The 13476-nt window shown below is 41.5% G+C and overlaps 1 protein-coding gene across 1 annotated transcript in view; it reads right to left on the reverse strand.

Moving 5' to 3' along the window:
- Positions 1–762: 762 nt before the first annotated feature.
- Positions 763–13476, reverse strand: part of LOC137266292 (uncharacterized) — a 29391-nt gene continuing 16677 nt past the window's right edge. Inside the window, exons 4-6 of the mRNA XM_067801778.1 lie at positions 3712–4052; positions 2347–2432; positions 763–856 (exon numbers count right to left, since the gene is read on the reverse strand). Of these exons, the coding sequence (XP_067657879.1) occupies positions 763–856; positions 2347–2432; positions 3712–4052 (521 nt within the window). The remainder of the gene's footprint in view (positions 857–2346; positions 2433–3711; positions 4053–13476) is intronic.

The following is a 13476-nucleotide window of genomic DNA, read 5'->3' on the forward strand; positions in this document are numbered from 1 at the left end:
ATAAATTAAGATTATTTTCAAAACTGGACTGGTACTGGATTCCTTGTGAACATGCTATTTGGGTGCCAACAGCTTTAACAATGCAAAACACATAAATGCAAGTGTTTAGTTTTCATCGAGTACTCGTTTCACCTGTGCTTGTATTCAACATGTGTTTGTGATATGCATGTTGTTTGTTGATTCGGTGAAGTAGCAACTGTTTTGGATGTATTTCAGGACACCTTGATAACTGATGTTTCTGTTTCGTCTATACTCTTAAACATTTTCAGGAACATAACAGATGCTAAGTCTATTCTGCACTAATGGAAAGTCGATGCGAAAATTCCATTCCGATATGGTGAATCACCATGTCCAAAATCACCATGGAGAAAATATTGTTTTCAAATTCTATGTAAATTGCAAAGTACCCATTTTTCAATAAGCCTTTATTTGGAAAAATACAAATAAAGAGTGGTTTAAAATATATTCGTTTAAAGCCAACGCGTGTGTACCAGAGCGTTGGCTGCTTATTTCCGTAGAATGTCAGCTTCCGTCTTAAGACAAAGTAAGCACCGGAAGACGAGACAGATAATGACAGTCCCTAAAACCGAAATGGACAAAGGAATGCCACCAGCTTCATCGTATGATTACGAAAGCCAGACACACGTTACGGAAGGTCGCGATTGAGTTGACAATATGCCAATCATTGCCAGAGCAACAAGAAGTGGTACGTGGAACCCAGGCTGTCGATATATTTTTGTTAGTTAAATAAATCAGATCATTTCATGGCAGCTCCCGAGGGAGAAACTTCGACCCCGTCGGAGAGATGGCGGCGTGGCGCGACTGCAGCACATCCTTTCCTCCTTTCCCTCCACTACTGGAAGATATAACTGGATTCCGTCCAGTGACACCAATAATGGTGTTTAATGGATACATTAACCCCCAAGAAGAGTGCCCTCTGCATGAGCCTGTAGCTTCTTGCTGTACCATCGATTTTCAATTTAAGGCCCATTTAAGGCCCAAATCTGATTAGAAGTAAGCACGAGGAGGCTGATGCAACCCAAGGAAGCAGTGATGAGATAGGGACTAGCTTTAGGCGCGGAAGGATATTCGATTAAAGTGGTAGTTATTGCGGGCAAAAACAGACAGAAGGACACCATTTTGGAAGTGGTTTTATGGAAAAGATTGTCACTTTGTAATACGACATGCGTGTATGTGTGATTCAGCTGTTTTTGTACCCGCGTGGGGATAAAATTACGTCTTTGGCTACGTGCTCAGTAGCTAAGTTATTACAAACGACATAGTGAATGTATTCCTTCTGTCCTAGACGAGCCGACGCGCCAGTGTTGCAATTTATGTGTCTCAATCTAATTGGAGAGTAAATATCATATACATTATTGTACGTATGCAACAATACAGACCCCTTTATTTATCAAGTTTCAACTCTCAAACCTGACAGACATACCATTCGCCGCATTTGCTTCTGCTAAAGGAGACTATTTTCGTTAACAATCTCGTCATCAGACACACCAACCAGCAAAGTCAATTAGCTGTAGGTCAAAATGCATACCTCCCTGGAAATGACCTATGTGGGAGAACAGAGACAACTAGGCAAGAATGTGCAACGGATGGTAAAGAGCATATGCCAATTAGCAGCAAATCCCGCAAGTTATTGCTCTAAAAGCTTTCTTTTGTCGAAGAGCTGGACGCACATTAAGACCTGTCACCCACAACGTCTAGCAGCAAGAGAACCTCTTGAGGACCTTCATTGAACGTGGTCATCAACGCCATTACAGAGCGACGTTGTCACGCAGGCTGATACGGCATCGCCAGCCTAAAAGGGGCTGTTTGGTTCGACCGGACATCGACCTGGGTCAGTGAACATCAATCATTGGCAGTGACAGCTTCTTTTATGCAGACGACGTCATGTTCAAATTAGTGACGTTGACGGTTTCGATCTTGGTGCACGACTAATAACACATAATCATTATCATCTTCATCGTTATCCTCATCTTCCACCTCATCCTCATTACCATAATCATAATCATAATCATCATCATCAGCAACAGCAAAAACAACAGCAACAACAACATGGCAAATGTCAAGAATGACAGCGTGATAACACCAGTTACAAAGTGAAGAATCTATTCGGAGAGCAACACCACAACGTGACATCGTCACCACCACCATTGTCATGTGACCATCAACAACTGGCAACAGCATCAACGACATGCCGATAGCACTTAACCACCACAACATCAACATCGTCACAGTACAGCCCTCTCATCAACTGACTTCATCACAAGCATTTGGAAGCACGTCCAGAAGCAACGCCCAACGGCATCAATATTGGCAACACCATCTTACAAAACAGAATCATCATCTGTGGCAATTCTGGATGAAACAGCAACATCGCCAGCATCCTGGACAGCAATGACTGATGGCAGCAGCCTCTGATAAGAACAAACCTTTTAATAGTGAGCATATTAAACTTTATTATAATTGATTTGGTAACTGTTCCTACATTTTCTGGATACGTAAACTGCAGCCAGTCGCAGAAAATATCTAAAACTGAATTATTTTCTGGTCTCCATGAAACCAATGGTTTCTTATATCACAATTAACAAATGCACGTGTATTGTGTCACATGAGATAAACTGGAGTTGTCAAACAAGATTGCTGGAAGGAGAAACGAAAATACCAATTAGGTCACCATCCATTAGATACGACCACGTGGACAACGAACAACGTCACCATCAAAATGAAGATGCTTCCAAAAACGTCCATATCATCAACTACAAGAAGGTTCCAAGTCAAGCTGTGGTGGTTCAAGGTGATCCCTTGTCCACACGTATAAACTGAACACATGCCTACTGCTGTGGTCCTCCAACAACGGAAGCCTGATCACTCAACAAAGCGGTTGAAAGTAAATAGACTAAGGCTAAATCTGTCGAGTGAGAAAGCGAAGCCAGTTGCCGCCAGTAATGTGCTAATTATCTCAAACGGACCAGAAAACTGCTGACCGCGTTAACTCCAGCTGTGAGAAAATATTATGGATCTTGAACACTCGTCTGAAACTGGCATTAAGACGTACCAGCTCATATTTGAGTATGGTGACTAGATCGACAAGGGCACTCTCGATCTTTCTGGTCAATTAAGTGAGCTCCACGGGATGAAGTTATAATTCCATAATGGACGGTAGAGTATTGTCACTTGACGATCTGAAGAAAGCATCTAATCCTGTAAGCTAACTCTCAGCTTCAGGCCTCAGGCGTTCCGATCATTTCATTTATGTCAAAACACATGAACATATACAAATAAATTGCAATGAGTGAGATAGATTTTGCGCTGCTTTGATACAGTCACACTAATTTTATGGCGGTATCAACCATTGGTTCGGGTATGTGGGGTATCGTACTCTCGTTTTGTACATGACAAATCGAACCTTTCGTCAACAACATGTAGTTTCTCCACATGCTGAAAGAAACAGTTCAAGTAACATCATTATACATGTATGAGGGTGAGTGAGTGAGTGAGTTTGATTTAACGTTGTTTGGAACAGTATTTCAGTTATATCATCATGAAGTTCGGGGAAACGGATGATTCAGTCCTGTGCAGGAAGTACTCTTCAGTAAGGTGGTAGGGAAGTACTGATTCGGTGAGGTGGGCAGAAGGTACTGATTCAGTCAGTCTGACAGGAGGTGTTGATTCAGTAGGCAGGTAACGAAGTACTGATTCAGTCTGGGGGAAAGGAGATACTGATTCAGTCAGGTAAGCAGGAGGTGTTGATTCAGTCTGGTAGGCAAGAGATGTTGAATCAGTCAGGTAGGCAAGAGGTATTGATTCAGTCAGGTAGGCAGGAGGTGTTTCTTCAGTCAGGTGGGCAGGAGGTGTTGATTCAGTCAGGTGGGCAGGAGGTGGTGTTTCAGTCGGGTAGGCAGGAGGTGTTGATTCAGTCAGGTGGGCAGGAGGTGTTGATTCAGTCAGGTGGGCAGGAGGTGGTGTTTCAGTCGGGTAGGCAGGAGGTGTTGATTCAGTCAGGTGGGCAGGAGGTGATGATTCAGTCAGGTGGGCTGGTGGTGTTGATTCAAGTCAGGTAGACAATACGTACTGATTCAGTCAGGTGGGAAGGAGATACTGATGCCGTCAGGTACGCAGGAGGTGTTGATTCAGCCAGGTAGGCGGGTGGTGTTGATTCAGTCAGGTAGGCAGGAGGTGTTGATTCATTCAGGTGGGAAGGCGGTACTGATACAGTCAAATGTGCATGTGGTACCGATTTTGTCAGGTATGCAGGAGGTACTGATTCATTCAAATGTGCATGTGGTACTGATTTTGTCAGGTAGGCCGGTAGTACTGATTCACTCAGCCAGGTAGGTAGTACTGATTCTGTCGGGTGGGCAGGAGGTACTGTTTCAGTCAGGTGCGCACGTGGTACTGATTCTCTCAGGTGGATAGGAAGTATTTCATGTCATATGATCATATTAAACTTAAATCATCAAAGGAAAGCAACATGAAACTGCGCATGCAGCCAGCTGATCTTGACACAATACAGAGACACAACAATCCTTGGGGAACTGCATGGCATCGAACCCGCAGGCAAACATGTTTGACCGCTGATTATTGTGACACCAGTTCAAGTCACAAAGCACACTATATTCACTAGCAATAACACTGAAAGGATTGGGCAAACTGTAGTGCCACACTCCCGTCTTTCTCGAGGAAAACGTTTAGATGATGAACAAACCTGTTGTACATCCCCAGTCATACACTATCTACATACAAGAGCCTTCTAGACATAGCCTGACCTCCTGATGCCTGAAGCCGACTGTCACAGACTTCCTTACCCTTTCGTCCTACGGCAATACAAAGCCTTTAGTAGCACACGATATGTTCCTTCAGACGAGCTCTGACAACTACCAGTGCCTTCTGTCTGTCTGGAAATTTGATTTACATGTTTAATCAGACCACGTATGGCCTCCTTTCGCGACATTTGTGACAGTGTGCTTCCGTGATCGTGTTAGGAGCTACAGCTTGTGCCTTCCTGTCACGTGACCGGTCTGGGTCACGTGCCACACATGAGTCATATAGCACGCCCAACGGTCAACAATCTACAATTAATTCGGATAATGACAACATAAATAGAACCAAAGTCACCACTTTGATCAAGTCATCTCTTTGATCAAGTTATCACTTTGATCAGAATTAATTTAAACATGGCCATCTTTTAAAACAGAAATATGAAAGTGCGGACGTAGCTCGTATGTTGATTTGTAAGCATTTCTTTTTACAGGCAACTGTATGGCATACCAATAATAGGTAAACAGTACCTGTCAAACTGATGAAGTCGCAGATCTTGCTAGGTTAAAATAGAAGCCACCCACCCACATTGTGTCGTTGTCTCATTCTATCAGCTGACTTTGTGTATACTATCCCCTCTCAATTAAGTCTATCGGCTTAAATCATGTTGCAGTTTACGTGATCGTAATTGCTTTTGGAAACGTCGATAATGGTGTGCTGTGTGACGTCGTTGACGTTACCCACCACAATGGGGGAATGACAATAGGTATTTGTTCCACTACCAACAAAATGGATTATCAGAAGAGAACTTCGCCGTTTCGGAAAACACTTAAGAAATCAATGTAGCTTTCAACATCCTCTACCCCCGACGGCGCCGTCGTAAAACGACGTCAACATCGCAGTATGTCAGCGCAGATTGCTCATCAGTGCGGTCATGGCGATGACAGTGTTGTGGCAGATGGACGGACGCAAATACTGATTGACACTAAGACAGAGCTGGTATTTCACGGCACGGTCATGTAGCATATTCGTCACAACTAATCATGACGAAACGGCCATGAATACAACTGTCAGTCGGTTTGCCAAATCATTACAATAAGAACGCCCCAATCATCGTTTGTTTCGGACTGGTTTTCGCTAAGGATTAGAAGGAGATTAGGAAGTAAAGGTAACTTGAATTAAAGGTGTTGGTGTGGACGTTTACAACTGTAAAACTCCATTTCGTCCAGGCGTTACTTGAATTAGAATCTCGCTCCCAATATACACCATGGAGCCTCGTCATTCCGTAGTAACGTCATTTATAACTAGACTTGTGGGAGTTAGCATCGACTTTGATTAAGAGGACCACCATCTCTCCTGTCGACTTTCAACATTATCGATCAGCCTACATCACCCAAAGGCGGACATTAGCTAAAATTTCACTTGAATGTGCTGCAATCAACACTTAATAATAGACTGAAATATAAACTATTTCTAAAAAGTATCAATTAATATCACACGATCGAGTTATAACTTCGGTTGCTATGGAAACGAAAGTGCCTTTAATGGCTGGGAACTGTTTAAGGTCATTTTAAGGAGATAGTTTTCAGATTAATGTGGAATTCTCTCAGGTTTCCAACATGCTACATTTCATCTAAACTATATCTAAATTTTATCAAATTAAAATCAACATAACTTCCAATCTTCTATGCCATCATTCTCACGATAAAACTCATTGGAAAAGCATTCCACACTCTCCAAGGTATATGCTTCCAGTTTGTTGAATAAACGTCAATGAAAGTTATATGTTGTTTAAACCGCGCTTCAATACACCATTTGACTATGTAATCTGTATGAATCGTTTGAACAAAATTGGTGTTTTGTTAAGCAAAACGAATCAACTGAACGCATAACGACTTCTGATTTACCGGCGACAGATCAGCAGTAAAAGCGGTGTTATGAAATTGGTAGTGGTGGTAGTGTCATGGTGAGACGGTTGTTAAGGTAGTAGCCGTGTAATATGTCATTGTAGAGAGTCAGTTATGAAGTTCATTGCACTGAAAAGTTGTAGCGTCGCACAGAATAACAACTATATCTCTATATATGGTGGGTGTCATGAGTACCAACCCACGAGTCGTCGTAGGAGAGGACGCTGTCACGTCACCGAGCTTCAACACCACGTCCATTTTGGTCGACTTTCAAGACCAATATGGGATTCTGGGATCAACTTCATATCACAAATGTCCTCGGCGTCTTCGAAAACTACCGGTATATACCTGTAATGTTTTACTTTTACAGTAGCACTGCAGTAGTTGTTATTGCTGCAGCAGCAGCAGTGGTTGTAGAATCGCCAGAAAATGTAACCAGTCTCCATTATTCGACTACTAATCAGCCAGCTACTCAAATATTGCCTTTTTGAACTGACGCTATCTTCCTAGTAAGTAATTTCAAAACTTTAACGAATATTGTCTTCACCTACATTGTCGTGCCAACGATCCTGACCACCCGGTCCCGTTAGTCTCCTCTTATGACAAGCATAGTCGCAGTTGTAGTAGTGGTAGTAACACCAGTAGCAGTAGCAGTAGCAGTTGCAGTGACATCAGTAGTAGTATCAATATTAGTAGTAACAGCCGTAGCAGTAAATTACTGCAGCAATAAAATCAGTAATAGTAGAGGTCACATATGTCACAGCAACAGTAGTAGTAGTGGTGGTGGTGGTGTTAGTAGTAGTAGTAGCAGTAGTAGTAGTAGTAATGGTGGTAGTAGTGGTGGTGGTGGTGGCGGTAGTAGTAGTAGTAGCAGCAGCAGCAGCAGCAGCAGCAGCAGTAGTAGTAGTAGTAGTAGTAGTAGTAGTAGTAGTAGTAGTACAATATGCACCAGCGTGCTAACTACGTTGATAAAAGATTAAATAAAAGCTCAGGTGAGAAGCTGTTACTGCGGGAAGCCGCACTCGCGCCACTGCTAATGGATTCACTCGACACTGTCCGGTTAATTTCACTGTGGAATTAAGACGGGCCATGTGCCTCTGGAATGTGAGAGAGCTTCATAATGATATTAGAAGACCAGCAATTGAAAGGTGTCCGCGGGTTTCACCAAGGTGTTAAACACCGTATAGCTACGCCGGTATGAGCTGTTCACGCCACCAACAGAGCCAATTAATACATTTGCTGTATGAGATATCGGCACTAATGCCAGTTGATAGGACCTGGTGTCTCAGTTAAAAAATACGATCCTATGGAATGCAACTTCTTTTTTATATACCGTATTCCCTCTAATAAGCGTCGGGAACATTTGTCTGATAAAAGTAACTTTCCTTGATCCAAAAATAGATTTATGAAGGAATTATTCCTAACTTCGATGCAAATCTCACGACCAGTACACCCAGCAAGCGCAATAATCTGGGCCTTTAGTAAGTGCTAGTTCGGGAAGTCCGTTGAAAAAGTAAGACCCCGGACTCTTATTAGATGAAATACGGTACTTCTTATTACTGGCTAGATTCTTTTACCGTTATCAGATTAAAGCTTCAGAATCTTCTTTACTGCATAGAGCTACAACTTGATAACGGTGTACAATTCTACACCAAAACGAGGCCGTATGCAATAGACAAAAATCTTTTACCGCCAAAGCCATGTGTTTCATTATTGACTCAATCAAACAATAAGATAGGTCTTTCGTTTCCATTTTCTCAATAACATGATAGATATATGCAAGTCAGTTATCCAAAACCTTTGATTGTTTTGAAAAGCTCGTCGCGGAATATATATGACAGGTATTGACGCTGGTGGAACCACAGTGGCCATTACGATTCGTTATCTCAAGCCCATATGTTGAACGTCTCCCTCATCACAGCGTGATGGCCTATCTAAGTGCGCTAAGTTGGAAAAGCAAACGTAATAATAACAATATTACTAATAATATTCTTAACAGATCATAACACAAAACATTCTCTCTCGTGCCAAGCTTTAACAAAAATATCATCCTCATCAACGTCAATATTTACCGCGTCGTTTTCAGTGAAATCGTTTGAACAGGTTTAGAGAATATCTTGTTGTGCCAGCCATACAGCATTCACTGTTGCATACTGGGAAGATATATCTCACCCTCCCACGTGCAGGGATGCCCACGTGCAAAAACCCCCGTGTTTGATGCAATCTTAACGCCAGTGAAACAAGGTCCTATCTTTTGTGAAGTTTTTGTTGATATAATGCTGTAGGCGAGCTAAGACACCATCTAAACAATCTGCGTTCAAAATGACAAATTCAGATGGTAAGGTTCCATCAGTAACGATCGTCATGTAAATATGTCGAATGTGATAATTGTGAATGTTATCAAACTGTTTTTTTTTTTGTGAGTTCAATTTATACCCACGGAGCTGACAGTGATACAAGATGCTGAAAATAGAGCCCGGGGAAGGAGGAACGTATTTCATGATTTTTAGTTAACTAAATTGAATTCTCACTTGTTTCAAAAAACACAACCAGATTTTGACGGAGGTATAATTATTTCCAGTAATTGAGATTAACTGCGATAAAAAACATTTCATTCACTAGGCCCCACCTTGGTAAAAACTTCCATACCCACTTTGACGGGCAGTTGATGTGATGATAAAGGATGAAGAGTGACGGCCCGCTAGTCTGTTTTTAGCAATACCTGTCACCCATAGACAGCTCATTTGGGGGACCTGAGCGTTTGGCACACTGAGTTCGAACTCAATTACAAGGCACCAGAGAACTTGTTTTAAGAACTCGAATTCTAGTAATTAATTCGAGTGAACTCGGATTATATTAGCTAAATTGAGTGAAACGTATTCAAATGATCATTTCTGTCATTGTCCTTGTATTTCAAGAATGTAGGCATGGTTAGCTCATTGGTAAATGGCAAACACACAAGGTAAAATTCAGTTCATTCCAAATGCTAGGGTAAGCATTTACATAATGTATCTAGATCCAGATAGACCATTATCTCATTTTCTGAAAATGTACGAAATGTGCATTTGTGAATTTTATCATGAAGATAGAATATACCAAAACTCTTGAAGATTGCTGAAATATAGAACATACCGTCATACAAAACGGGACCCACACCCACATATAAACCCTCCACCCCCACTACACACACACACACACACACACACACACACACACACACACACACAATAATAAGATAATAATGAAAAATGATAAGTAAAAACAGTTTACGGGTCGGAAATACTCTGACAGTTGATTATCAATTAAAGTAGGGATTACGAGTTTTAATAGGACCCCAGAAACCTTTGCGCCGCTGGAAGCGAATCAGTGGCCAAACTCGGTGACACTGAAAGTGTAATCTGACATTAAGGAATCTCGTTATGGGAACCCTCTCAAGTCATAAAATAACACAGCAACACTTTATACACCATTGTTTATACAACAGCGGGTGCGATCATGTCCCACAATGTCAAGCGTAAAAAGTAAATATTGAACAGCCATCCCAGACCAGCAAGAACATGACCACAGTCATTCTACCGTTGAACCTAAACGAGACAATGCTCCAGGTAAACTCCGAATAGAAAATGGAGAGGGATTTCATATCGCAATCCTCCGATAAAAGCGCATTGATCGTTATTGATTAACCTCAAACCTGATTTTACCCAAACTATTCATCACACGAACAAATTTAATATTAACACAGCCGAGAAAAAGCGATTATGTGTCGTTTGATGGACCACTTAAATACAATCATGGCAATTTTTCGCTCCCGTAATTATAAGGTGCTTTGTCAAAGCTTTTATGACATGCTCGCGTTATGACTATCAAAGAAACGAGGTTACGGGTGAGCTTTAGCCGACCGGTAGTTACAGGTTGCATCAGAACGATGTCGTCCATGGAGGGTTCTCGTGGGAGCAGTTTCTTACGACAGCGCTGATGTTGGTGCCGTCGTTACTGCGACTGTGTCCTAAAAGCCGTGTCCGCACGAAAACATACTCTGTACTGTAAGATTAAATCTTCCTCGAAAGGACGATCATAACACCTGCAACTGGCACTGTAAACAATAGAATTCCGTTGATGAAAAACTTAACGGTCAGATTTCAATGACAAAGTTTATTGAAGGACTGTGATGGTTACAAAAACTGAAAAGGTCATTTATTCGTCTGAACGGTTTACTGCCGAGAGAAATGATACCCTTTGGGTGATTTTTTTCTCCTTAGACTAACATGATGAAAAACGTACGTTGCTACTGCTGCGGGCTCTTCATTCATACAATATTCATCACTATTTAATCTTTTAAGCAAAACGGAATTTGCTTCGGTAGACTGTTCTCTGGCCTAAAACGTTTTGATATTCGCAGATCTACAGGCTCAACAAGGACAGCCTGTTTGAAGGAATCGTTAGTCATGGGGTATAGCCGAGAGGTTAAAGCGTTTATTCGTAGCGCAAGCGTCCCTATTCCGTCAATGCCTACAATTTGGCGTCCTTTAATACTGCCGATACATTGCAAACTGGCGTATGGCATGCTCTGTCATTCAATAATGTGTTCTCAAATTTCATCAACGACCATTATCTGCAATGTCATGCTAAATATATATTAAGAGTTTTATGAATAATTCTACAGCCAAATGTGTCTGGAAGCAAATCGCAAGTCAAAACATTGATTACACAACAGTCTCGTTTCCTGATGACTGGGATCCGTCCTGTTGCGCAAATTAGTACACTAACCAGCCCAGAATGTCTAGACAAACTGATTCAACTAGCTATATGGATATGAATCAGTACTATGTGATATATCTAGTCTCTAGTATATTGCAACACTACGCTAGTTTTAATTCGTCTGCATAGAGGTCGTGCAGCGTGCTCTATTACACTAGGTGCTCTGACAAACAGAAATGTGGAGATCGTGGAAATCTCAAAACGAGGCTCGGCCTCTAGATAACGTTGGCGGTCTGGTACGGAAATGATATGATATTAATCACATTGTACGTGACTGAAATACACGTAATAAGCGCAAAGAACATATAACAGGTATAACCAGTTATTCAGTTGGATTGTGAATCATTGTACGACCTCTTATAACAGGGGCAGTCTGGGACGTCTTATTCAGCGACATGCTGCCTAAACCTAGTCATAAAATATGATTTCTTTAAATTTCACAATTAAAATTCATTTGTAAATGCCACTTTCTTGTGAAACAAAGAACTGACATTCGGTGGAGTCTTAGGTATTTGTAGTGTCTCTCTTCACTGTCACACGAGAAAATTCGGATCAGCTTAAAACTAGGTCATCGTCTGAATTGTTTAATGAGACTCACTTTCCGGTTTGGACTGGACTATCAACTCTCTCATTTGGCATCTATGTGTCATGAATACAGAAATGTTTTTAGCTTCCTTAACAATACCTGACCCATCCCCAAAATAAAAAAGATGTACCTACAATAACCTAACTTTCGGCATGGTTCATATCCATCCATTAGTGTAGTGTTTAATATTTATCAGAAAACACCTTTCGATTCAGCTTGCATGGCAGTCCCCGCTGTTGTCATCTTTTGATTCCACTGAGAGTGACGTCATGCAACTGAGCGCTCGTTGAAATAGTTTTACCTACATTTACAAATATCGAGTTGCATTGACAATTACCGAAATACGAGCTACTTCATAATTTTAAATTAACATTATTTGATAATAGGTTCTCGATGAGTGATATTTCACCACTTGAAACCTCCGTGACATTCAGTCGATTTTGAATGAAATCCTGACATCGATTATTCAATTGCACCGAAGCTGTGAAACGTAAAATGTTTATATCCTCACTGCAAACTTAGGATTTACGCCATGAATCCTGTAAATTCACATATTACGAACAGTTATACCTCGTCTTCAACCGTGCCTTAGCTTCTGACGCCCGTACATGAACTTCAAAGAGATAATACGGCGAGCGTGTTAGCCGAGTTAGTCAAATCACAGGGGACAGATCACACACATCCACCAGCTAAATATGTTAAAAGGGAAGGAATTACACCAAATTTCTCCCCAATGCCGTGTGTGTTTTATGCTGCAACAGACAGATCTCACCTGAAAACCCGGGTAGGAATGTTTACCGACACTTTGGCAGAATGATGTTCCCAAACCTGCCAACAATGTAGATGTATTCTAATAACCATTCCTTCCTTAACACAGCTTCATATTGTTTTGCAACAAGACAGACGCTTGCTAGATAGAGCCCAACCGTTGACATACAGCCATGGTTCTGCTTTTCCTCAAAGATCCAGTTGTCTTCACTTTCAGCTTGGCGACCCCGTGAGTGAATACCTGTTTATACAACACATTCCCCCCTTACCAGAAATACCACAATTCAGCTGTATTGAGGAAGGTTTTTTTTATTCTATTCTTGTTCTAACCCCAATAAATACAGAACACCTACAGGGATAGTCCTTTTGATATAGCGTGGGAGCCTCCAAGAGGCACACCTCGAGGTGTGTCTAGAGATCCGACTGAAAGTGGTGAAGGTGATGGCCCGACTGCTTACAGTCTGTTCCGTAATCGCAATTTGCTACTCTGTAAACATGGCTGCATTGTTGAACAAGAACATGAAAACACACATCGCTCCTTTCAGGAGCCTTCGGCAGTGGGCCAAGGGAAAGGGAACAATCAATTAAGTCTAGAAGAAGTAGAAACGGGTGGTAAAACAGATATTCTAGCAATTTTAATTCCAGTATCGATTGCTACAATTTCAAACTTGTTTGCCCTAG

This window comes from Haliotis asinina, chromosome 15, assembly GCF_037392515.1.
Source record: "Haliotis asinina isolate JCU_RB_2024 chromosome 15, JCU_Hal_asi_v2, whole genome shotgun sequence".
NCBI lineage: Eukaryota > Metazoa > Mollusca > Gastropoda > Lepetellida > Haliotidae > Haliotis > Haliotis asinina.